We start from the raw sequence: 25,057 nt of genomic DNA on the forward strand, positions 1-25,057 counted from the left end.
CTGGTAAATATAATAGAAACGTTAATGTTACATATAATACATTAGCTACTTTACCTAATTAAAGCTTGAAAGAAAGTATATATATGTACCTACGTATGTATGTATGTATGCATGTTTGTTTGTTTTTTTTGAGAGGGTTTCTTTATGTAGCCATGATGCAGGCCTCAAACTCAGAGATGTGTCTCTTGCCTCTGCCTCCTGAGTGCTGGGATTGAAGGCATGCAGCACCACCGCCTGGCTAAAAATATTTTTGATCTAGAAATACATATGGCATGTATAGTGTTATGGCCAGTCGACCTAATTTTCATGTACTAAGCACATACAGTCACACCATTCTGGTTTCCCTTGCTAGATTTGCATCATGGGAAACTGAAGCTATGACAACAAAATGTTAGTAGCAAAGATAAACTTGTCTAGGAAAACTTTACATTCAGACTCAGCCCCAGAATATTGTCTGTCATAATTGACAGTTTCCTATAATCATTTTTGAAGATTCCTGGTTAAGTAATGATCTCAAATTACTTTGTGTTTCATGTCTTTGAAAAGTCTTATTGTCTTTGCCAGAATATTACTATTAAATAAATAAGTAAATTTTATGTTTACTTGACAGATTTTATGGTGAGTGTGATCTCTGAAGGTGGTAGTGTCATCAAAAATATTAATCCAACACGCATTTCCATGAAAATGTGGAAGCTGTCTAGCGGCATGAGCCAGCCACCAACAAATGTGAGTAATGACAAGTGGGTTAAGAAACTGAAAATAATATAATCTGTTTGACCATCAAGGCATGGTGGCACATGCCTTTAATCCCAGTGCTAGGGAAGCAGCTCTTTGTGATCTTGAGGCCAGTCTTGTCTACATAGTGAATTCCAGAACAGCCAGGAAAACATAGACACTCTGTTTCAAATAACAACAAATAAACACAAAGTGACAAAAAGAAGTAAAATAATTTAAATATTTTTCATCTAATATATCAAAAGTTACCATCTCAGCATGTCCTCAGTATTTTAAAGTTGCAGTTTGTGCATTCTTTGACTAGTTAATTTGTGTGTGCATGGGCAGATAAGTGGGTGTGTGCTACATACGTGAGAGTGCACAGATAATGTACTCCCATGCACACCCATGCTTGTATGTGATGTCAGTTGTCTACCTTTGTTGCTCTATTATCTCTTTATTCCCCTGAGATGGAGTCTGTCACCAACCAAAGCTCGCCTGCTGTGCTAGCCACCCAGTGAGACCTTGGATCCCTTTTCCACCCCACCAATGCTTAGGCTACAGGTACACACAACATGCCCAGCTTTTTCTGTTAGTTCTGGGATTTGAACTCAGGTTTTCATGCTTACACAGCAAGATCTCTTATGTTCCTAGCCTGATATTTTCAAAATTATTCAGTCATGAGAGTGCGTCTAACTGCATTGCCCATTTCAGAAACCAGATTTCAGGTACGCAGTAGCCACACAAAGCTGTTGGCTCCCTGCAGTACAAATGAGAGAACTCTTAGAGTGGAAACCAGATCCCAGAACTTGTTAGAGCCCCCAGCTTAATAACCCACTTCAGAGTTGATGGTTAATTTCAACAATGTGTTTTAAAAGTTAGCAGCTGGGCAAATTGATCCTTTACTAATTTAGGACTAGCAGTCCAGTGGTACTTGTAAATGTATAAATCCAGATGCAGTCTCTTCATCTTTCACATCTGGACATTTTCATACTCTTTTGGTTTTTGAAGATAGGGCTTCGCTGTAACTTTGAAGCCTGTCCTGGCACTAGCTCTTATAGACCAGTCTGGCCTCGAACTCATAGAGATCTGCCTGCCTCTGCCTCCCGAGTGCTGGTATTAAAGGCGTGTGCCACCCCCACCCGGCCCTGAATATACTCTTTTAACATTTGTTTTCTCCTCTTCTCTTCCCCTTTCTAGGCAGAAACATTTAGTTGTAATAAAATAAAAGATAATGACAAAGAAGATGGCTGCTTCTATTTCAGGTACCGTTTACATCATTTTATATTTTTGTGTGTGCTCAGTGTAGGATAATTTATGTTAGTGGTGTTTGCATTCCTTACCTAAGGAAAAGTAGTTTATAATTAAGAAGAAAATGTTGACTTTATTTCTTAACATTCGTATTCAGAAGGTATTTGTAGAAAGGCATGTTTGCTTGGTTTTTGTTTTGGTTTTTAAATGTTGCTCTATAAAAATGGTTTTGAGGAAGGTTGTTGTGATGTGTTAACATTAAAATCTAGAAAATACATGAAAAGAATTTCTTTATGATATCAGAGCACTTAGTATTTATTTTAATGTGTGTTGTATGAATGTGTGTGTGTAGGTGCACATGAAGGCCAGAAGTGTATGTACTTCAGCTGCTTTTCTCTATCGCACTCCCCCCCGCCTTTTTTTTAAGTTTTGAGACAGGTCCTCAGTGAACCTGCAATTGCCGTTTTTGCCTAGGCTTGCCAGCCAGTGAACAGTGCTGGGGTGCAGACGTGTATTACCACATTCACCTTTTCCATGGGTGCTAGGAATCTGAACTCAAGTCTTTATGCTTGTACAGTGAACAGACTCAGCCTGGGCTTGAACTTTAAAGCTTCCTGCTATTAGCTTCCTTAGTGCTGTGTTGCAGTCATGTGCAATACTGTGCCTTCTGTTAGATATCTGTGCTCATTGTGAGGCTAGTGTTCACACTCTTTCTGGTCTCTTTGACAGAAGTTCTAGATCTTTATGAACTCAGATGACTTGAGACTTTGTTTTATAATTAATCCTCTTTAAGTAGTCTTTATACTTGGATTATAAAACCATTCTCCTACATTATGGTGTCAGCAATTTATGACCAATTGGTTTGGTGATTCACTAGTAGAGGACCCACCAAACTTAGTATAATTTCACTCACTACTGTGAATTATTGTGGCAAAGTTCACAGAACAACATCTACAGAGAGAAGATTCATTTTACTATGTCCAGGAGAAAGCAGTTAGAAGCTTCAAAGTGTCCTCTCCTGGTAGATCTCATAAGGTGTGCTTTAATTCTCCAATATCAAGTTAAGCAGGGGAGCAGTTAGACTTTTATTGAGGTGCTGATATAGCCAATCCCTGAATGACACATAGCCATATTTGCAGGTTTCTAGGAGAAAAGTAAACCTCTCATAGGAACTGTGGTAATACAAGTGTGTGAAATCAGTATAACCCATGCTGACTAGTACCTCACAAATGCCAGACATGGGCTAACATTGTAAACAGGTCTTCCTAAGAAGAACACTTTAGATCTGCTGTGTTAACTCTCTTTATACTTAAACCTGGAATTTATTCTGCTTTGGTCTTTTGGGTTGACTTTCTTTGGTGGGGGGCTACAGGGGTTTTGGGACGAGAAAGGACTAATATGACTAGGTATTGAGCCTAGAGTCTCCCATACGTTAAATACATTCTTCCTGAACTACACCCCCAATCATGAGTATTTCCTTAGAACGTGGTATAAATTTAGTGACCATGATGTTTTTCCAGAATATGTATTCAGGATTATTTGTTGGAATGATAAACATTCTTCAGTGATAGTTGTGTTATAAATCATAAATGCAGGGGCTAGAGATGGCTCAGGGATTAAGAATGCTGGCTGCTTTTCCAGAGGACCCGAGTTCAATTCCCAGCACCCACATATTGGCTCACAACTGTCTATAACTGGTCCAATGTATTCTGGTGTGCAAAAAGAAAAAATACACACACACACACACAGACACACACACACACACAAAATACCCACATAATAAAATAAAAATGAAAGTCTTTAAAAATTAAAAATAAGTCATGAATCCATTCATGTGTGTGTCTGTTTCTAGGCCACACATTGATTTAACGACCCATTTGCTGCTTTTGCCAATACTACAATATTTTAGAAGTCTGGTATCCTCTAAAAAATATTTCTACCCTATTGTTCTCCCTATAATTCTTGGCCTTTTGTTTTACCATGCAAATTTTAGAAATAATATCACAGGTTCCAATAACTAAACAAAATAGCTATGGTAAAACTGGGGTTTTGTGAGGGCAGAAGTCTTCCAGTCTCTAACTATGGCATAGACTGGTATTGGTTTTCCAGATTTTTCTTATAGTGTTTATAGGTTTGTTTTTTGTTTTATTTTGTCTTTCAAAGTCTTGTACATTTTTCTCTAAATTTCTAAATAGTTGGGTTTAGGTTTTTGTTTGTTTGTGTGTGGCCTTTTTAAATTTTGGTTATAGAAATCCAGTTGGTTTGTGTCTGTTGATCTTGTAGCAAGTATCTTTGCTCAGCTCCTTAGTTTCTAGTTGTATTTGGCGTTTCTTTCAAATGTCTATAAATTGTGATTGGTTTGTTTGCCTTCTCTTCCTATGGGTACTATTTGTTGGTTGTTGTTGGTTGGTTTTGGTATTATTTTTTTGTTTGTTTTGTTTTGTTTGCTAATGGACTAGGAGTTCTAAGTTTTTATACTGATAGTGGTCATCATATATCATTCTCAACCTAAAAGGGAACATTTTAGGTTGACTATTTTCTTTTATTTAACTCTTCATTTCTGAAGGCTGGGAATATAGCTTAATTGGTAAAATATTTGTCATGTAAGCATGGTGGCCTGACTTGTTTTGAGATTCCTAGCTAACAACTCATGTTACTATCTTGTTCCTGGCACTGGGATTTTTATTTGATTACCCACGGCTTCTTGTATACATTATCCATATAGCTTTTTCCTTCGTATGTAATAAAAATTGGTATTTAAAAATGTTTGTACTTTTGTGTGTATGTATGTGTGTTTAAAATTACCTTATAAAATAGTAAGCCTGTTTTCTTTTGCTTTGATTAAATGGCATGACCAAGAGAACTTACCAAAGGGTTTATCTAGGTTTAAGGTTTCAGAAGGATGAGTCATTAGTTATGGCAGCAAATGCATAGTGGCAAGCATATAGGCAGGAGAAGGAATTTGAAAGACAACACCTTCCAACACAAGCATGACAAACTGAGAGGGAACTGGAAGTGGTGTAGGTGTTTAAACTCTAAAGACCCTCCTCCAGTGACACTTTCCAACAAAGCTGGACCTTTTAAACTACCTCAAACATCTCCACCAATTGGGATCAAGTGTTCAAATATCTGAGCTTATAATGAATACTCTCATTCAAATCAGTAAGTTTCCCTACATTTTTAGTCTTATGTTCCCCCTCCTTCCACTGTTCCTCGTCCCTATCCGCATGCCCTCTTCCTCATTTTTACCATGCATCCCAAATGTACTGCCCACCTTCAGGCCTCCGTTATCCCCATGGCCCCTCTCAGGATTCATGACCTCTCTATCCTCTATACATATATATTCCAAGTTAAACACATAGATATAAAACTTCAGAGCTATGATCCGCATGAGAGACAACATGGGGCATTTGTCTTTCTGGGCCTATATATTCATTTAATATATCTTCCAGCTATAGCCATTTTCTAGCACATTTAGTTTTATAGTGGAATAAAATTTATTTCATTGTCTGTCTGTACCATATTTTCATTATCCAGTATTTTTTTTTTTCAGACAGGGTTTCTCTTTGTAGCTGTGGTTGTCCTAGAACTCACTCTGTAGACCAGGCTGACTTCAAACTGACAGAGATCTCCTTGCCTCTGGCCACCAGGTTCTGTGTACGAACTCAGCCCTGCTACCCAGTAATCATTTGTTGGACATCCAAACTGGTTCGGTTCCCTAGCCATTATGATTACAGAAGCAATAACCATGATTGTGCAGTTCCCTCTGTAGTAAGGAATGGAGTCCTGTGGATACATGCCCAAGATTGGTATATCTGGGACATATGGTAGTTTCTGTTGGCCATTTTGTTTTGTTTTGTTTTGTTTTGTTTTGTTTTTAGGAAACCTCCAGACTCTTTTTCAAAGTGGTTACAGGAGTTTACAGTCTAGCAACAGTGTATAAGGGCTATTACTGTGAAAGGCCTGACCATGCTATTTTTATGGAAGACTGTGGGAGACTTTGGGAGTTCCTAGTAGGAGCTTGGAAATCAGTAATGCTAAAAGCAGTGTGGAATATAGAGGCCCAACTCAAGAGATTCCAGTGGGGAGTAATATTAACAATAATATTAATATTACCAAGTAATATTAATATTAGGCTAGAGAACATTCTTGTGATACTGACAAAGATTATAGCTGCTTTCTGCCCTTGTCCTAAGAATCTGCCTGAGGCTAAATTCAAAAGGAATTGGCAGAGAATAGTTCAAGATAGCCTAATGTTGACTCTGTCATGTATGTTAGTAATCAGTCTTAGGCACATCTATAATGAAAAAGAGCAAGTAGGCCAAAAGAAATAATAAATGCACAGCTTAAAGAGAATAAAAGCACCAGAAGATTTAATGTAGGAGTCAAGACTTGTGCTGAAAGAGAAGGTTAAAGAGATGCCTGATCAAAGAAAAAAATAATAATAAAAGAGAGAGAGAGAGGCCTGATCAACAGTGGAATAAAGGGAGCAGTGCTCTTAGACTCCCTCTAGGTTCATATTTGAAGGCTGGTCCCTGACTCCACTCCCCACCCCCAGTTGATAGAACTGTTTGGGATAGATTGGGAGGTGTGGCCTTGTTCCTGAAGGTCTTGTTTGAGAAGTTGTGTCACTGGGGGCAGACTTTGAAATTTCCAAACACTCATTCTCAGTGTCTATCCGTCTGCCATCATGGATGCTAACCTTCTGAAACCATAAACCAATTAAATGCTTTCTCTTGTAAACTGCCTTTGTCATGGTGTTTTATCACAGCAGCAGAAAAGGAACTAAGATAAGCTCCCATATACTATCCTGAATGTGCCCAAATCTTGGAAGCTAAGTAGCGTAGAACCTGCCCCACGCTTAAGTGGGAGAAAGTCTGTGCCTGTCGTTCTCAGTGTTGAAGTGCACTCCTTTTCCTCCAGCATTTTCAGAGCTGTTGTTAAGGCTGACTTTGGAGCAATTTCTGATCAACATTTTTAGTTCTAGTACTTTTATTTCACTCTGCAGTGCTTGCTACTTGAAAGGTCTGTTATGTTCAAGTTAGGCTCAAGCTTCTTGACTCAAATGATCCTCCTGTCTCCACCCCTCTGAATCCCTTGGACTACAGGCATGATCAGCTGACATCCCCCCCCGTGTGTGTGTGTGTGTGTGTGTGTGTGTGTGTGTGTGTGTGTGTGTGTTTCCCTGTATTACCCAATCCATCCTCCATTTATTTGTTGTTGTTTTTTTTAATGGCTTTTTAAAGTAAGGTTTTCTGTAGCCCTGACTGCCCTGGAACTATTATTGTTTATTTGTTTGTTCATATATACATACATACATACATGCATACATACATACATACATCTGTGACTTTCGACAAAGGCTTTTCTGTCGCCCTTCCTGTCCTGGAGCTATTCTTTCCATCCATCCATCCATGACTTTTTGAGACAGGGTTTTTCTGTAGCCCTGCCTGTCCTGGAACTTGCTCTGAAGACCAGGCTGGCCTCAAACTCACAGACATCCACCTACCTCTGCCTCTTGAATGCTGCTGGCATTAAGGTGTGCACCACCACTACCTGGCTCCAGCCTCCAATCCTTGTTCAGTCTCTGTCAGACTAGAACTACAGATTTGTACCACTTCTTTTATGTGTTTAGTCCTTCATGAAGGTTCGTTCACTGCTTTGTTTTTTAAAGTCTTTTCTGTTATCAGCCTGAAAAGCAAAAGTCTGTCTAGAGTTCCCCTAGGTTCCTTGGGGATCTATTGGTTTTGTTCATTTTCAGTCTAGTTCCTTTGTTTCTTCATATACTTGATTATTTTGGGGGATTATTTTGTTATTTTGTTTAATTTTAGACATTACTATTCTAGAGATGATTGTCTGTTGAGAGTTAACAGTCTGTCCAGAGAAGGTTTATGTTTGCTTCTCTTGTTACAGATAAAGGTAATTCAGAGTAGGGCTGCACTACTCTTGGGAATCCATCTGCCTTAGGTTTTACCTGTGCTCTAGAATTGGCTCCCATGAGTAATGTAACACTAGGAGTGAAACTCAGTGCCTCTGGGGTCCCATGCTATTATATTATACCTTTTAGCTGTTAGCTTGGAAACATCTGCAAGCAACTTTTTGACATAGCTGTTTGCTTCAGGGAAGGTTTTTGTTTTTCAGTTTTGGTGGTTTTTTTTTATTTTTGTTTTTGCCCGTTGGAGGCAATGCTGTTTAATTTTTACTGTAGCTTTCTTATTTTCATTATGGTTTAATATGATTCAAATAGACTATATCTCTAGGCACTGAATCTCTTATTGATGATTAAATCACAATAAACAAATTGAATGTATAAAGTCAGACATTAAGAATAATGCCTGACTGGGCAGCAGTGGTGCACTCCTTTAATCCCAGCACTCGGGAGGCAGAGGCAGACAGATCTCTGTGAGTATAGGCCAGCCAGGTCTGCAAGTGAGTTCCAGGACAGGCTCCAAAGCTACAGAGAAACCATGCCCTGAAAAGAACAACAAATAAATAAAAAATAAATAAGTGAAGGAATAAATAAATAAAGCTTGAAAAGAAAGTCGCATGGAAGGTTAGTAAGGTGACCTATAACTTTGAAATTATAAAACTGTTGGTAATTGATACTGTGCAAATGAAACAAACCTCAAAGGACACATAATTCATCATGTCTTGTGTTTACTTTCATATCTGTATATTCCTGTCATTTCTACTTTTCCTATATCTAGAATCTTTGTTCTGGGTCTTGTGTGAGCAAATGCACAGCTGAGAGGGTCCAGGATTGAGCAGATCTATAGGAAATCCTGGCCTGGAGTGATGGCTCAGCAGTTGAGAGTGCTTGTTGCTCTGGGGACCTGAGTTTGGTTCCCAGCACTCACCCTTCTGTAACTCCAGATCCCAAGTTCCACGGGATCTGACAGCTTTTATTGACTTCTTCTGGCACACACGTTGTATATACAAACATGAAGGGGAAACACTCAGATATGATAAGTAAACCTAAAATAAATATTATGTGAATGAAAGTATTGCAGTATTAGTAATTTTCTTATTCATTTGCTTGTGGTGCAAGGAAACAAATGTTAATGCTTTGAACTCATTCACTCTTGGTTAAAAAACGTGTTGCTTTTACTTTACCTCTTTATTTTAGGGAAAAAGCAATCCCTAGCAAAGTCGGGACATACTGTATCCAGTTTGACTTTATGATTGATAAAACAAATATGCTCAGCAGCGAGCAGGTTTGTAACTTCAGTGTATGTACCATGGTGTTTACTCATTTTATAAGTGAAGTTTCTGGTTTTAAAGTGAATTAATTATTGGATGCAAAATATAAATGCAAAAGCCATTTCCCTTCTCATGGGAGACCTTTCAGAACCCCAGTCGGTCCCTGAAACCACAAACTAGTGCTAACTATGTTTTCTCCTGCATATGCTTTCTTATGATTAAGTTGAATAAAGTAGACACACTGAGACATTAGCAATAACAATAAAATCAAAAGATTATACTAATATACTGAAGTAAGCTTTGTAATCTTATAAAATAATTGTTTCTAGAATTTTCCATTTAATATTTTCAGAGCAATGATTGATGACAGATAACTGAAACCCATTGCAAGTGGAACTGGTTAAGCAAGGATTTTTATAATGTTGTTTTTCAGAAAAGAGGATAGAATAAACTTATTTTAAGAAATTAATGGAATTTTCAAGGATAGAATTTTATTTAGTATATGCAGTCCTTTGTCTTCCCCAGAAAGAGTAAAGTATTCATAAGAATGCATTGTCAAGGGCTGGAGAGATGGCTCAGCGGTTAAGAGCATTGTCTGCTCTTCCAAAGGTCCTGAGTTCGATTCCCAGCAACCACATGGTGGCTTACAACCATCTGTAATGAGGTCTGGTGCCCTCTTCTGGCCTTCAGGCAGACATGCAGACAGAATACTGTATACATAATAAATAAATAAATAAATGAATGAATGAATGAATATTTTTTTAAAAAAAAGAATGCATTGTCAATGTGAATATTGTTTTTGTTTTTAAGGTTATAGTTGATGTTCTGCCTAATCAGCCTATGAAGTTGGTTCCTGACGTCCAACCAGCTACCCCAGCTGTTTCTAATGTTCGCTCTATTGCCAGCAGGACCTTGGTCAAAGACCTACATCTCAGTATCACAGTAATGTCTATGTCTTCTTCAAACACTACAGAGTTTAACAAGAGTAATTGGTTTTGATAGTCAGGTTCAGAATGGCTATTACAGAGTAGTATCAATAATTCAGTTTAAACCTACAGGAAAAGCTTGAATGAGTGAATTAAGTATTTAAGAATATTTTATATTGCGCTATCAATGAATAGAGAATGTATCTTGTTTCTGATTTATTTGTGCTCTTCTCTTAATTGTCTGTCTTCTAATTAGCTCTTTCCCACTGTGTATTTTAAGGATAATTATGGTAATTATACTGGAATGGATTTGGTTGGCACAGTAGTCGCTACCATTAAAGGTTTTAATGAGGAGGACACTGATACCCCACTCTTCATCGGGAAAGTTAGGACACTTGAATTTCCCTTTGTGAACGGTTCTGCTGAAATCACGGTACGTTTCTTAGATCTTTCCCAACTTTCATAACAAACCTATTCTTTGTATATAGACCTAGGAAGATTTTCTCGTATTTTATGTTTAGTGCAGTAAATCTAAAAATCAGTTGAAATATTTGTGATTTTGCTATTATAGTTGGATCCAGACCTATCATTACTCAGATTTTCCATGTGGGATGACAGATTTCAATTATTGTGCTGATTTTTTAGCTTTAGTGACAATATAATGTTTGTGTTTTGTCATAAGGTTACTACTATTATACAAACAGAAGCAATAAAATAAAGGCTAGGTAAAAACTTAATAAATTATTAGCCTGTCATTTTTTAAAATAAAATAGTTTGTCTTATAATTTTAAAAATGCAGTGTTTAAAAAAAAAACTCTAAGTAATTGTTACATTTTTAACCTTCAGAAATCATGGTATCTGGCTGATTACTGTAAAGTCATCTAAAGATATATTATACACATTAGTATAGCATAGTGCTTTCAACATATAATGGGGGATATTAAGTGTTGAATTTTGTTAATGTAATAGGATTACGCTTTTGCAAGAATTTTCTAGCTAGTTTAGCTAGATATATCAAAAGTTAAATTTCTTTGTTAAATAAAAGCCTATGTCATCAATAAAGTGGCTACATATATTTTTATCAGTCCTTGGTATGAATTTATTTAATTTCCAAGGTTTATTTTTTAATCACAAATGTTTCGTCTATGCATTGGTTTAGAATGGTTGGTTGGTAGGTATATAGATAAATTGATACAGATTTATAGGTTGATTTAAGAAATAACTAGAAAGAGAAGCGATTGGTCATAAAATAATACACATATTTTAAATATTGTATCATTATTGCAATTTTTAGTTTACATTTCTACCAAAACAATGTGTGTGGGTTTGGGGGGGTTGTTTGTTTGTTTCTTTGTTTGTTGCGGGGGGGTATTCATCTTTTTGGGAGAGAGTGGTTTTCAGGATGACTGTGACTTCGTATTATTTTGCTGGAATTACAGGAATGTGCCTCCACACCAAGTACTTCTTACTTGCAACATTGGATATAAAAAGGTCTTATTTTAATTTTAATCAAATTTGCAATTTGTTTTTGTGGGCATGGTGATGCAGGCCTGTAAACCTGACAGAGGGTCAGGGTTGCTGGAACAGAAAGGTTGGCGTTGTCTGTGAAACAGACTGAGGTTAAGGCCATTCTTGGGCAGTGAGTGTATTGAGATTCTTTATCAAAATTTAAGTTTAAAGTGGGCTGGGAGTGGCTGGGGTTGTAGCTCTTATTAGAGCACTCAATTGCAAGGCCCTAGCTTTGAAGTATTCTTTGTTAAAGATTGGACAGTGCTAGTTTTAAGTATTTTTGTTTTTAGATTTTTTTTTTGTATATTGTTGGTACATGCATTGTTTTTGTCTTCTTTTTTTTTTAATCTTTGATTTAGGGATGGAGAGCTGGCTTAGCAGTTAAGTATGCTTACCTGGTCTTTCAGAATACTGAGGCTTAATTTCTAGGTCACAACCACCTAAACTCCAGCTCCAAAGCATCCAGTGCCTCTGTCCCCTGTAGGCATCTGCACTCGAGTGTGCATGCCTCCATGCAAATGCACACACTTACCTACACATAATCAAAAATAATGTTAATTTTTTTCTTAAATCTTTAAACAGGCAAAAAAATTCATTTTATTTTGATCCTTTTTCCAGTTCGTTATTTTTTTAGAGTCTTTATTGAGTAGTTCGCTGTATGCCAACAAGTGCCAATAGTACTTTTACTTAGGTTTTTTTGTTGCCCATTCTTGCATATAATTCATCTCAAATATTACATTATTTCAATACTGTAGGCTTGTAAATTGGGAATCTCTCAGCTGTCTCTATCCCAAAGACTGTTGGTCAGTTGGGCAGTGACTGACGAAACCATTTTCATTAATTGAAGAGTTACCAGCATTCAAAAGTTATAATTTTTATGGAAAGCTCTGCACTTGTAATTTTTTATTTGTAGTCGTGAGATCTAAAGAGTTGACATAGTCTTGAATTCTTTTAAGACAGCCTTGCGTGAGGCTTTCAATGTCTTCCTGTAGAGGACAAGTGTCAGCTGCCACTGCTGTCAGCTCTTAGCTGTTCTAGTATAATGGAGAGAGGAAGGTGAGCTTCTCCTACACCATAATGAAATTTAGTAATGAAAGCCACACACCTTTTTGGGGTTTTATTTATTTATTTTTTTAGGAAGTAAGCCTGTGTGACATGGAAAATGAGCTGGAGTTGGAAGAGCACACCTGACCCCAGGTCCTTGCACCTCCGTCTTCCCCATGTGCATCTGAGATTGCTCTGCCTGTTAGGACAGAGACTGAGCTGTCTCCCAGAGGCTGCGTGTAAAACGCAAACTTGATGCGTCTGGGTTTGCCCTCGCCACCACAGGTCCTTACTGGTCCTCTCAGTAAATAGCAGAGTTTTGCCTGACTTGGCTTCCACATACCCTATATGAACATACTGAATGAACGAGAGGAAGAGTGTTAGTTTATGTTTGTTTCAGGTTTATTTTGGTGGCTGGATGCTAGGAGTTGAACATTGTGTCTCCATTCTTTACTACCAAATACTACTACTACTCCCAGGCCATCATTTTCAGGAATATGTAGGAAACACTGACCAGAATACAGCTAGTATTTGTATGAAATGTTTTACATATACTTTGTTTTTTAAAAAAAAATCTGATGTTGTAATTTATCAAGTTCATTAGTTGTATCATTTTATAGTCTATATTATTTGCCTACATGATCTGAACAAGTCTCATTTTCATTCCTGTATCATTTATCCATCTAGATGCCAAATTCCTATTCATATAGTATATTTAACTACATTACAAATTAAGCTTTGTAGTAAGCATGGCATAAACAGCTAAAAGAAGTAGCAGTGTGTTGATTAAAAACAGAATTAAAAGAGAAGTAGCAATGTGTTGATAATTTTTGGCACTAGATCATGGGTATCAAAGTACTCCCTACCAGAAAGAAAAGGTTTAATGATAGTAAAAGAGGGTTTGTCTTATGTATGGCTATACATATATCAGATTAATATATTAAGCCTTTTTTGATACCCAACAAACTGCAAAATCTATTTTAAAAGGCATTCTAGTATAAAGATAAATGAGTAAAAAAAAGAGTAATTTTTTGATCATAGAGAATAAATGGCCGTTAAAAACAAAAAGGATGGCCTTGGTAATGCTAAGGAAGCTAGTTAAAGCAGTAATTATTAGAGTGAAGTGCTGTCCCTCACCAGGGAGATTGTGTTTTTATACATTGCTGATGAAAAGGTAAACTGATAGAGCCTCTTCCCTCTTTTTAAGTGAAATTTGATATCTAATAAAGTAAACTTTTAATTAGCTATATTTCTCATCCTAGAAAACAAATTTGCAAGGGAACAATCAGTGATTTTCTTATTAGGGAACCTATTTCTTAGGTTATTGTAAAATTTTCATACTAAGTGTTCCCCACCTAAAGACTGAGTGCTGTAGTGTGGTTTAGCTGTATTATTCATAAATATTTTAAATCGGTAACATTTTATGAATTGCCATTACAAGTCAAGTTTAACCAGACAAGTGAAAGTATATGTTATTTTTTAAATAGAAACTACTTTTATATGTACTTAGATTCCTGTATATACATTGCTGATAGCTTTTAAAATCTGTGTTGAACTGAGAATTGACTTATTCATAACTTATGTTCTTTAATTTTTGAGAAAAAGAATTGTAATTGTTAAGATTATAATTTTATGTTTTATGCTCCATAGTTGTTCTATTAGTTGAGGGTGTTTTTAAATTGTATTCTATTCTGAAGAACAAAGAACCTAAGGTCTTTTTTTACAGAACTAAAAATACATTCAAGTTAAAATATTTATAATTGCATCAGTTGCTAGTTATATGTTTTGATCTTAAGCTCAGGTATACTTTTTGTGACTTGGAAAAAATATAAAAGTTAAAAAAACAAGTCTTTAAGCATTTTCAGGAGCCTCTTGTTCTGTCTCTTGGGACTGGTCTCCCATGGTAACAGCTGTAACTTAAACTCAGTGTTGGGCTTTGCGTATTTCTTTGTGGCTATTTTTCTATCTTTCACTCCACAAGCTGTTTTACCCCGCCTTAGCCTAAAGGTTTGGGTACAGATGGAGTGATCAGAAACAAGACTCTTTGTTCTGATTGCCCACTGTCACACAGCCGTGCTCAGTGCATCATTGGGTCCAGTAATCTCAACGGTAAGACAGTAGTGGTGATGGTCTGTAACTCTCAAGACTCAACAGTGTTTTCATGTTTGCATTTTCCTGCTTGTTTGGTAGCCGTATGACAACATATGTAACATTGGAATGTCTCTTTTTTAAATCTTGTTTTTCTCATTCTCTTTCACTTACACAGACTCTAGTGCTGGCAGAAAACAGTCCTGGAAGGGATAGTACTGAATATTTTATTATCTTTGAGCCTCGACTGTCAACTTTATCAAGAACATTAGAATCCTATAGCCTGCCATTTATGTTTTACAATGGTAAGTCTTAGGGACATAGGTTAGTAAGCTCTGTTGTTAATGGAACTTCAGTTAACCTTGCTTTGCTTTCTGTATTCATCATATTATGGCATTGGAAAAGTCAGTTTCTAAGTTGTTTAAATTATCTGAAATGTTTTTCTTAGATGTTAAAAAGCAGCAACAAATGGCAGCACTTACGAAGGAAAAGGACCAGTTATCTAAGTCCATCATTATGTATAGAAGTCTCTTTGATGCCAACAAGCAGCTTGTTGATGAAATGAAATGTAAGTCACCCTGTGTGTGCAGGTAAAACTAAAACATTATCTTTGAGCAGGTGAGGTGGGCGAGACTGTCTGTCCATCTGCTTGAAAGAAAAGGGTGGTAAGAATAGCTTGTTACTCGGTTGTAGGCAGTTGCTAACATGAAGTGTTCCGTACTCTAATCAAGCACGTAGGAGACTTAACACATTTTAAAAATGGGAAGTTTTCCTCCAGAAATGTGGACCTGTGGAAAGTTTAAAGCTTTTGACAATATTGATAACTAATTTATCTAGCTCTAGTTTTTGGCAAAAGATGTCACTGGGGGAATGATAAGTGATCTAATTTTTAGTTTTAAACATGAGCTCTTTGTATTTTACATACCACAGTAGCATGTGGGTCCACAAGCACTGAAAATGGAATATTTAATTTATTCTTCCATTAGTCCAGAAAATGTTTGCTGTCTTTTAAAATGATATTCGTATGCAATTAAAATAAGACATTTGTTAAGTACTATGTTGCCTGTTTTTCATTTGTCAGATGATAATAAGTTTTAACTTGTGTTAGTTTTATACCTACACCCACCCACCCACCCCTTTTCCGAGACAGGATTTTTCTGTGTAGTCCAGGAAATCCTGGAACTCACTTTGTAGACCAGGTTGGCCTCAAACTCACAGAGATCTGCCTGTGACTGGCTCCTGAGTGCTAGGATTAAAGGTGTGCACCACCACTGCCTAGCAAAAGGTTCTTTTCTTTTTAAGTGTATAGGTGTTTTGCCTGCCTGTATGTCTGTGCCTCTTGCCTGTAGAGACCAGAAGAAGGTTTCTAGATCCCGTGAAACTGGGGTTGCAGGCAGTTGTGAACTGCCGTATGAGCACTGGGATTTGAATGTAAGAGCAGCCGGTGCTCTTAACCATTCATGTCAGTTGGATAGACTGTTTGTAGATTAACTGTATTCTGAGAGCACATATGCAGTTCTGTAGCTTACATGTCCATGTGTGGGATCAAGCGTGTGATGCCAGAGCATCTCCTAGTACATTCATTCTGTTTCTCTTGTCGTATATCATTGAACCTTGGGATTTATAACTTAATTGACCATGATCAACTATCAGTTTTTGTTTTAATATCAAACATTAAAAGGAAAAAGTAGTTTTAAATTTTTAGAAAGGTATATTTTAAGTACTATTTAAGAAAGCAAAACAAATAAACAACAACAACCAAAAAAAAAAAACAACAAAGAACAGCCTTAACCTCTACCCTATGGGCTTTGTCCAGCCCTAGTTCCTTCCACCTTAGATCCACAGGCTGCTCAGACAGCACACTATACATGAGCTGGCCAGTACGTTCTCCTCCTGAATGACCCTGAGTGCCCACAAGGGCTGTGCTGTAGAGCCTACTGTGATGATGCACTGTGTTATTTACTTGGTAACTTACAGGAGTCTACCATTAAACTATCTCCCTACCTTGTGAAGAAAAAAAAAAAAAAAAAACAAACAAGGACCTGGAAAGAAAAGAAAGCTCAGCCGTTATGCACACTAGCTGCTCTTCTAGAAAACCAGATTTCAGTTTCCAGCACCCACATGACAGCTCAGAACTGTCTGTAACTGCAGTTCCAGGGACTCCAACACCCTCATGCAGACAGGCGTGTGGACAGTGCACATAAAATCAAATAAAATCTTTAAAAAAAAATTTTCCTTTTCTATTTTAGGCCAAGTTGAAGAAGCAAAATTAAAAGAGGTCCAGCTGCGAAATGAACTAAAAGCGTGCAATATCGATATTCCTACAACACAACAGGTATAATTTCTAAGTGTATATTAAATTTTTTATTAAATTCAACTACTATCTTAAGAATTCTATAGACATCATTTTTAACTCTATGTACTCTGTGTGTGTGTTTGTGTGTACATACATGTACAATGATCTACACATGAAAGTTAGAGGACAGCTTTGGAATTCGTTCTCTCCTTCCATCTTCATGTGAATTTGGGGGCTCAAACTTAAGTCATCAGGCTTGGGAGCAAACATTTGTCCCCTCTAACCTCTACGTGTGTACCATGGTACATATACATAATACACACACCCAGTATGTTTGATTGGTTTAGTTAGTTATTTTGTGAATATGAGTGTTTTACCTGCATGCAGACTGGATCACCTGGAACTGGGGCCTTGAGTTGATTGTGAGCCACCATATGGGTTCTGGAAATTGAACCCTAATCCTATGCAAGAATAATAAATGCTCTTTACTGCTGAGGCATCTGTTCAGCCCCACAATGTTTTCAAGTAATTCAGAATAGTATAGAGGCCTTCTTAGCCTATTGTCTTTTTGTGCGTGATTCAGTTTTAGGGAGAAGACAGCTACATTGTGTGTATATTTATGTATATCATTTCCTGTGTCATGTTTGGGGGGGTGTTTTGTTTGCTTTTGGGTAGACAGTCTTGCTATGGTTCAGACTAGGTTCAGACTCTTTCTCCTGCCATCTTGTGAATGCTGGGATTACCGCTAGGTCTGGCTATATTTATATTTATATATTATAAATATATTTATAAAATCTTAATATTTTATAAGATTTTAGAAAATCATTGGGTGTATAGCTCAGTGGTAGAGCGCAAGTTTATAGTGTGTAAGAGCCTAACTTAAATCCCAGTATTGCCCTTTTTCCTCCTCAAAGAAGTCTTTCTCTCTTTGGGAATATAACTTAGTAATAGAGTACCTTTCTACCATGTCACGGTCTTAAGTTTGTGACCAAATATACCTGATAAATATTTCCATCAGTATTAACTGTAGTTTTGTTTCTTATAATATAGTGTCTATTTTAATAACTTTTTCACTGGGCAGTGGTGGTATATACCTTTAATCCCAACACTTAGGAGGCAGAGGCAGGGGGATCTCTGTCAGTTTGAGGCCAGACTGGTTTGCAGAGTAAATTTTAGGACATCCAGGGATACACAGAGAAACCCTGTCTCAGAAAGCCACCATAATAAAAGAAAAACAGCTTTCTCAAGTGCTCCAGATTACTGGTTTCTCTCTGTCTTGGGCTGCCTGTTATAAAAAAAAAAAAAACAATTGACCTTGTAGATAAATTTTCTTTAATTACAGATACATCATATTGAAACACTTTTGGAAAAAAAGATAGCAGAACAAAATGAACTTAAAAAAAAGCCCAGAAGATCATGCACTCTTCCAAACTACACTAAGCGCAGTGGAGATGTTTTGGGAAAGGTTTGTGATTTCAGTTTTTAAAAAATAGTACATTGTTGTTACTTGTTTTATTTAAAATGTCTGTCCTCCCTCCCAAGCCCAGTTCTGAGGATTGAGTCCAGATCCTTCCATACACTAGGCAGCACTCCTACTGAGCTACACCACCAGTCAGCACATCTGTTTCTTACTTTTTCCCATCAGTACCTTATAAGTTAGAAAACTAGGGCAGATGCTATGATGTGTCTATGGTGAAATAAAAGCCTTATTTCTAAACAAGTTTGTGCTACCAGGTCAGAGAACAATAAATGGTAGGCCCAATTTTACCAACACAGTGCCTAGATTTTAGAGGTGGCAGTAACTTCCCAATAGGTTTAAAGCAAGAATGCTTGTGACCACAGCAAGTATTTGTCAGTAAGAAAATGATTTGTTCTGATTCCCAATAAAGCAATGCTATTTATTTGTAATATTTAAATAGCTTAAAGGTATTTTAAATAATATGCTTAATGAATCTTGAACCTTTGTTTTTTTATTGCATATTTTTAAGTGTACTTTGTGATTACCAAGACCTTCGCTATTAGAGACACTGAAGTGTAGAATAAGTGTGTGTTTAATCAGCTAAGGAACTTTGCATTATTGTTATTTGCTTATTTTGCAAATTTGCTATTGGTTAATCTGTAGAAAATTATTCTAAAAATTTAACAGAATAGGCAGTTTGATGGATTCCAGTCAGTGTAAATTTTTACAGCTTGAGGAATTTTGTTTTTATTTTTATTTTTCTATTTGTTTTTCATTTTGTGTAGCTTGAACTAGTCTTAACCTCTATAATTCTTCCGTCTCAGCCTGCCAATTGCTGGGGTTAGAGATGGATGTCAAAACATTTGACTAATGTTTCTTTTATTCATGTTTTATTCTTACTGCTGTTCTGTAGTGATAAGAGTTTTAAAAATTGTGGTTTTTTATTTTTTATAAATTTCTGTTAAAATGGCTTCAGATCGCACATCTAGCACAGATTGAAGATGATCGCGCTGCAGTGGTTATCTCTTGGCATCTGGCAAGTGACATGGACTGTGTGGTCACCCTGACCACTGATGCTGCACGCTGTATCTATGATGAAACACAAGGTCGTCAGCAGGTGTTGCCCCTTGATTCTATTTATAGGAAAGCTGTTCCAGATTGGAAAAGGTTAGGAAAAAAACTAAGAAAGTAATATTTATTGTCTAATTTGTTGTTTTGTAGTGATTGGGGTCAAACCCAGGGCATCACACATGCTGAATACAAGTTAAGCTACCTTCTCAGTAAGCCTTTGAATTTAAATAATGTGAATTTTATTGACATAACAGACTTGTATTTGAGCTCCTACTTTTCTTTGACATTCTATCTCATAATCCATTACAAGTCTTTACCTACCATACTGCTATTAAATTTGTACTCTTTAGACAGTATTGGAAATCAACACATCAAAATAACTGTGTTGATAAAAGCAGTAATTTATGTGTTCTGGTTTATGCAAGTACACATGCACATGTGTGTGCTTGTGTGTGTAGGCCAGTGGACCTTGGGTACCATTTGTCAGAAGGCATTCATCTGTTTGTGAGACAGACAATCTCACTAGCTTTGGGGCTCACAGATTCTGCTAGATTGGCTAACTAGCGAGCTTCAGAGATCCACCTATTGCCACCTGACTTTACCAAGTTCTCTCTCCAACCCTAAAAGTAATACTTGCTATGAGAAAACATTTCACTGCGGAGGGCCTATTGTATCTTTGTAATTTCTGAAGACCCAGTGGGCAGGTGCTAGAGAGATAGCTCAGTCAGTAAAGTGTTCATTGCACTGTCATAAAGAACTGGGTTGGGGCTCCTACATGAAAACCAGATGTGGTATACATCTGTCTATGATTCCTTTGCTCAGGAGGCAGAGCAGGAGAACCCCTGTAGCTCATTGGTTAGCTAGGCTAGCCACATCACCGAGTTCAAGGTTAAATCAGAGATCCTGCTCAAAAAATAAAATGAAGAGTAATTGAGGAAGCCTCCTGACCCTGTCCTCTGCTCTACACACACACATCTGAGAATCCTGTGCTTATTCACAAGAACTACACAAGATCAAGATCAAACCAATCCACATTCTAGCATGGAGAAGGAAGGGGCTCACGTGCACCCATGTTGTTGGAGTTTCTGTCCAGCCTAGTCCCCACAATTGTTAAGACTCAAAGAAATCATGCAGAGGTCTACATTAACTATAAATTGATTGGCCCATTAGCTCAGGCTTCTTATTAACTCTTATAACTTATATTAGCCCATTATTCTAGTATGTGTTAGCCCCATGGCTCGGTACCTTTTTCAGCAACACAGTCACATCTTGCTTCTTCTGTGTCTGGGCCAGAACCACAGAGGAATGGGCTTCCTTCTTCCCAGAATTCCCCTGTTCTCATTGACCCACCTCTATTTTCTGTCTGGTTGTTCTACCTATACTTCCTGCCTGGCTATTGGCCAATCAGCATTTATTTAAAATATAATTGGCAGAATACAGACCATGGTCCCACACTACACCCACCCCTAGTTGAGGACCTGTTGACAATTAATGGATTCGGAGGCAGGAAGAGTCACTTTACTTTAAGGATGTGGCCTTTGATAAGTTGACCATACTCTGTGGATAACCCCACACCCATGAATATATCGACAGCACATATTGGACTTGATGGATTATATTTAAAAATGAAGGTAGGCAGGAAGAGGATCTGGGAAGAGTTAGGGGAAGTGATAAGAAGTGTTGCATGTATTACATTCTCAAAATAATTAAAAAATATTAAAACTTAATATAGGCAATAATGAATTTGATGTTTAGGATTAAAGTTTGCTCTAGAATGTTGGCTTTATTGCTGTTTAGTATCCTTATACTCCCTCTGAGGAAGATGGATTTACTTTTTGTTGTTGTTTTGTTTGTTTGAGACAGAGTCTCTCTATGTAGCCCTGACCGTCCTGGAACTCTCTGTAAACCCTGCTGTCTCTGGCTCCCAGGTGCTGAGATTAAAGGTGTGCACATAGATTTAAACACAATATACGAGGGGGAGAGAAGCATGTAAGAGTAGGACTGTAGGACATAGCACACGCTGTTTGCTGGGTTGTCAAGAGAGTCACTAAAGCAGATCCTCATGGCTAGGGAGAATGCGTGATCCCTCATATAGGTGGGTCACGTGTCACAATATGCATATATTTATTTTTTCTAAGTGTGTTCATTGATTATAAATAGTTATGTATGCTTTATTTAGTACTTTTTTGTTATTTTGTTTTTGTTTCTTAATTTAGACCTCTACCTCATATCCGAAATGGTAAATTTCATTTTAAACCCTTTGGAGATCCAGTCTTTGCCCGAGATTTGTTAACATTCCCGGATAACGTTGAACACTGTGAAACAGGTAAAAGACTGTGACTTCATTTTGTTCAGCTGTTCATTTGTGATAGAAGTCTATAGATTGTTAACTGTGAAAATTTACATTCTTATAAATATTACTTTTATCAATATTTATTTCTGTATATTTTGATATTTTTAGTTTTTGGTATGCTGTTAGGAGACACCATTATTTTGGATAATCTAGATGCAGCCAATCATTATAGAAGAGAGGTATGTACTTTATGTTTTTTTTCAAGTCACTTTATTTAAAGAACTGGGAAATAAAAAGAAGACATCACACAGCTATATTAGTATGGCCACTTAGGCAAGCCTATGCCCAGACCCAAAGTCTGTGCGTCTCCATGAGCTCCTCGCGGAACAGCTGCTCACAGGCTTTATGCTCTCACTACCAGTTGCATTTGTATGCACATTCCCCTTTGTTTTCCCTTATCCATGCTGTACTCACACCATGCGTTCGCTTGTTGTACACTGTAGGCTAGGGATCCAAATAGACAGAGAAAATGGGTTTGTACACTGTAAGCTAGGGATCCACGTAGACAGAGAAAATGGGTTTGTACACTTCAGGCTAGGGATCCACATAGACAGAGAAAATGGGTTTGTACACTGTAGGCTAGGGATCCATATAGATAGAGAAAATGGGTTTTATTTTGCTTTTTCTTTTGGTGACCTTGCTTGATATTTTGAATTCTTTCTGAGCCTACCTATTTTCCTGAAACTTTTGATTCTGTTTTCTTTCTTTTTTAAAAATTCATTTTAGAGCTAAATTGTGTACTAGACTTTTCTTTTTTCTTTTGGTCATTCATCTTTTGGGCAACATGGTGAGTTCTAGGTCAGCCTAGGATATACTGAAGAAAAGCAGTGTATCTTACCTAAAGACCACATCATCAGGTTAGAGCAGTGGCTCTCAGCCTTCCTAATTCTGCAGCTTTTCGATAGAGCTTCTCATGTTGCTGTGACCCCAACTATAAAATTATTTAGTTGCTACTTCATAACTGCAGTTTTGCTACTGTTATGAATCATAATGTAAGCATCTGATATGTTACCAGTGTGGATCAAAACCCAAAGATTGAGAACCACTAGATCATAGAGCCAAGTGCCTAATGGGTTTTAGCATAATGACTTTCAGAGAACACATTTCTCCTTTCTTAGGACCTTTGAAGGCAGCTATACTCACAGCACTGAACACCTTTGGAAGAGAGGAGTTTGCCATTGTAATTGTTCTTAATTGTTGCATAACAAACATCCTTTCGGTTCATAGACTTTTGTATTAGTTAGGATTTTTTCTTTGTTTTTTTGAGACAGAGTTTCTCTCCATAGTCCTGGCTGTCCTGGTACTTGCTCTGTAGACCAGGCTGGCCTTGAACTTGAGAGACCTGCCTGCTTCTGCTTCTTGAGTGCTGGGAATAAAGGCGTGCACCACCATCGCCCGGCTCTACCATTTTTTTTTAATAAGTCATTTATAATTGTTTCAAAGCTGAGAAAAAAAGATTGATCGATATCTTAGTAACATTGTTAAGTTTCAGTAGCTTTGTTATTTTTCTTTCAAAATTTTTCATGCTATTTATAACATTTCAGCTCTTGATTTTACTCCTTTTCAGTCTCTCCAACAGTTATAAGTATTCTCCAGATTTGTTCAGTAAACAGTTCACTCTTAGAACCTGAACTCCTGACTGTATGTTTGTTGATAATAGTGCAGCGAGGTAGGATCATGAAAATTGAAGAAAAAAATGACGATAATCTTTTCAAAATTGTCACCAAAGAAAGCCCAATTGTTCTTTCTACCTGAGACTTAACAACTGTCCCCTCCCATATTGTGTTTATCTTCTAATAAGAGCATAATAAGTCTATAAACCTAGGTGTTTGTTTCTGAATATGATAATTTATCCTTAAAACTGACTGAGCATTGATAAATGGATGGTATTTTGTGTGTGTGCACATATGTGCTTATGTATATGGAGGACAGATGTTGGCAGATGTCTTCCTCAATTGCTTCTCCACCATTTTTTTTAAACAAAACTTCTCACTGAACCTGGAGCTCATCAGTTAACCAAAGTAACTGACCAGCAAGTCCCAAGAACCCACCTCTGCCCTCCCAGATGTTTTGTTTACAGATGTGTGCCTCTGCACCTGGCCACTTAAAATAGTCTTGGGAACCCAAACTTGGGTCCTGTTGTAGCACAATCTTTTCTGAGTGAGCCATCTCTCCAGCCCCCATTTATCTGTCTGTCTGTTTTGTGTGATGGATGTTTTGCCTGCATGTATATCTGTGCACCACTTTTATGTCCAATCCCAGAAGAGTTTAGAAGGGAGTGTTAGAGCCCATGGGATTAGAGCCACCATATGGGTCCTGAGAATTGAACCTGGATTCAGTGGAAGGACAGCTGAGCCATCTCTGCAGCCCCAATCCCAGTTTCTGTCTTTTATGTTTGTAACATGAAGGGCTGGCTTGCTTGTTTGTGTTTTCTGTCCTGCCCGGTTCCCACAACTGTTTAGCCCCAAAGAAAATCACACAGAGGTCTCCATAAGTTATAAGCTGATTGGCTCATTAGCTCAGACTTCTTATTAGCTCTTATGACTTATATTAACCCATTATTTTGATCTGTTTTAGCCATATGGCTCTGTATCTTTTTAGCTGGCAAGTCACATCCTGCTGTTTCGGTGGTCTGGGAAGGAGTAGGAGAAATCAACTTCCTCCTTCCCAGAATTCTCCTGTTCTCATTGCATCATTTCTACTTCCTGTCTGGTTTTCCTGCCTATACTTCCTGCCTGGCCAATCAACATTTATTTAAAACATGATTGTCAGATTACAGACAATTCTCCTGTATCGTATGTTAATCTTTAGAAAGCATATAAATCCAAATAAAAACCAAGAATAAGTCGTAATTATTTCTTTTGCCAAACAAGTGTCTTAGTTAGGGTTACTATTGCTGTGGAGACACCTTGACCCTGGCAACTTTTATAAGGAAAACATTTAATTGGGGTGGTGACTTACAGTTTCAGAGGTATACTCTATTGTCGTCATGGAAGAACAAGACAGCATGCAGACAGGCATGGTTCTGGAGCAGTAACTGAGAGTCCTACATCTTGCAGGCGACAAGAAATGGTCTCTGACACTGGGCTTGACAATATAAGCAACGACAAAAGCCAACTCCCACAGTGACACACTTCTTCCAGCAA

The 25,057-nt window shown here is 37.4% G+C and overlaps 1 protein-coding gene across 1 annotated transcript in view; it reads left to right on the plus strand.

The window, feature by feature from the left end:
• The window catches only part of Smchd1 (structural maintenance of chromosomes flexible hinge domain containing 1), a 154,911-nt gene that overhangs the window by 107,416 nt on the left and 22,438 nt on the right, over positions 1–25,057 (plus strand). The window contains exons 33-44 of the mRNA XM_048436062.3: positions 611–726; positions 1,915–1,979; positions 9,092–9,179; positions 9,976–10,107; positions 10,372–10,524; positions 14,911–15,037; positions 15,181–15,300; positions 16,982–17,067; positions 18,371–18,493; positions 19,464–19,654; positions 21,775–21,884; positions 22,020–22,090. Of these exons, the coding sequence (XP_048292019.3) occupies positions 611–726; positions 1,915–1,979; positions 9,092–9,179; positions 9,976–10,107; positions 10,372–10,524; positions 14,911–15,037; positions 15,181–15,300; positions 16,982–17,067; positions 18,371–18,493; positions 19,464–19,654; positions 21,775–21,884; positions 22,020–22,090 (1,382 nt within the window). The remainder of the gene's footprint in view (positions 1–610; positions 727–1,914; positions 1,980–9,091; positions 9,180–9,975; positions 10,108–10,371; positions 10,525–14,910; positions 15,038–15,180; positions 15,301–16,981; positions 17,068–18,370; positions 18,494–19,463; positions 19,655–21,774; positions 21,885–22,019; positions 22,091–25,057) is intronic.

Source organism: Myodes glareolus, chromosome 27, assembly GCF_982192425.1.
Source record: "Myodes glareolus chromosome 27, mMyoGla1.1, whole genome shotgun sequence".
Taxonomy (NCBI): domain Eukaryota; kingdom Metazoa; phylum Chordata; class Mammalia; order Rodentia; family Cricetidae; genus Myodes; species Myodes glareolus.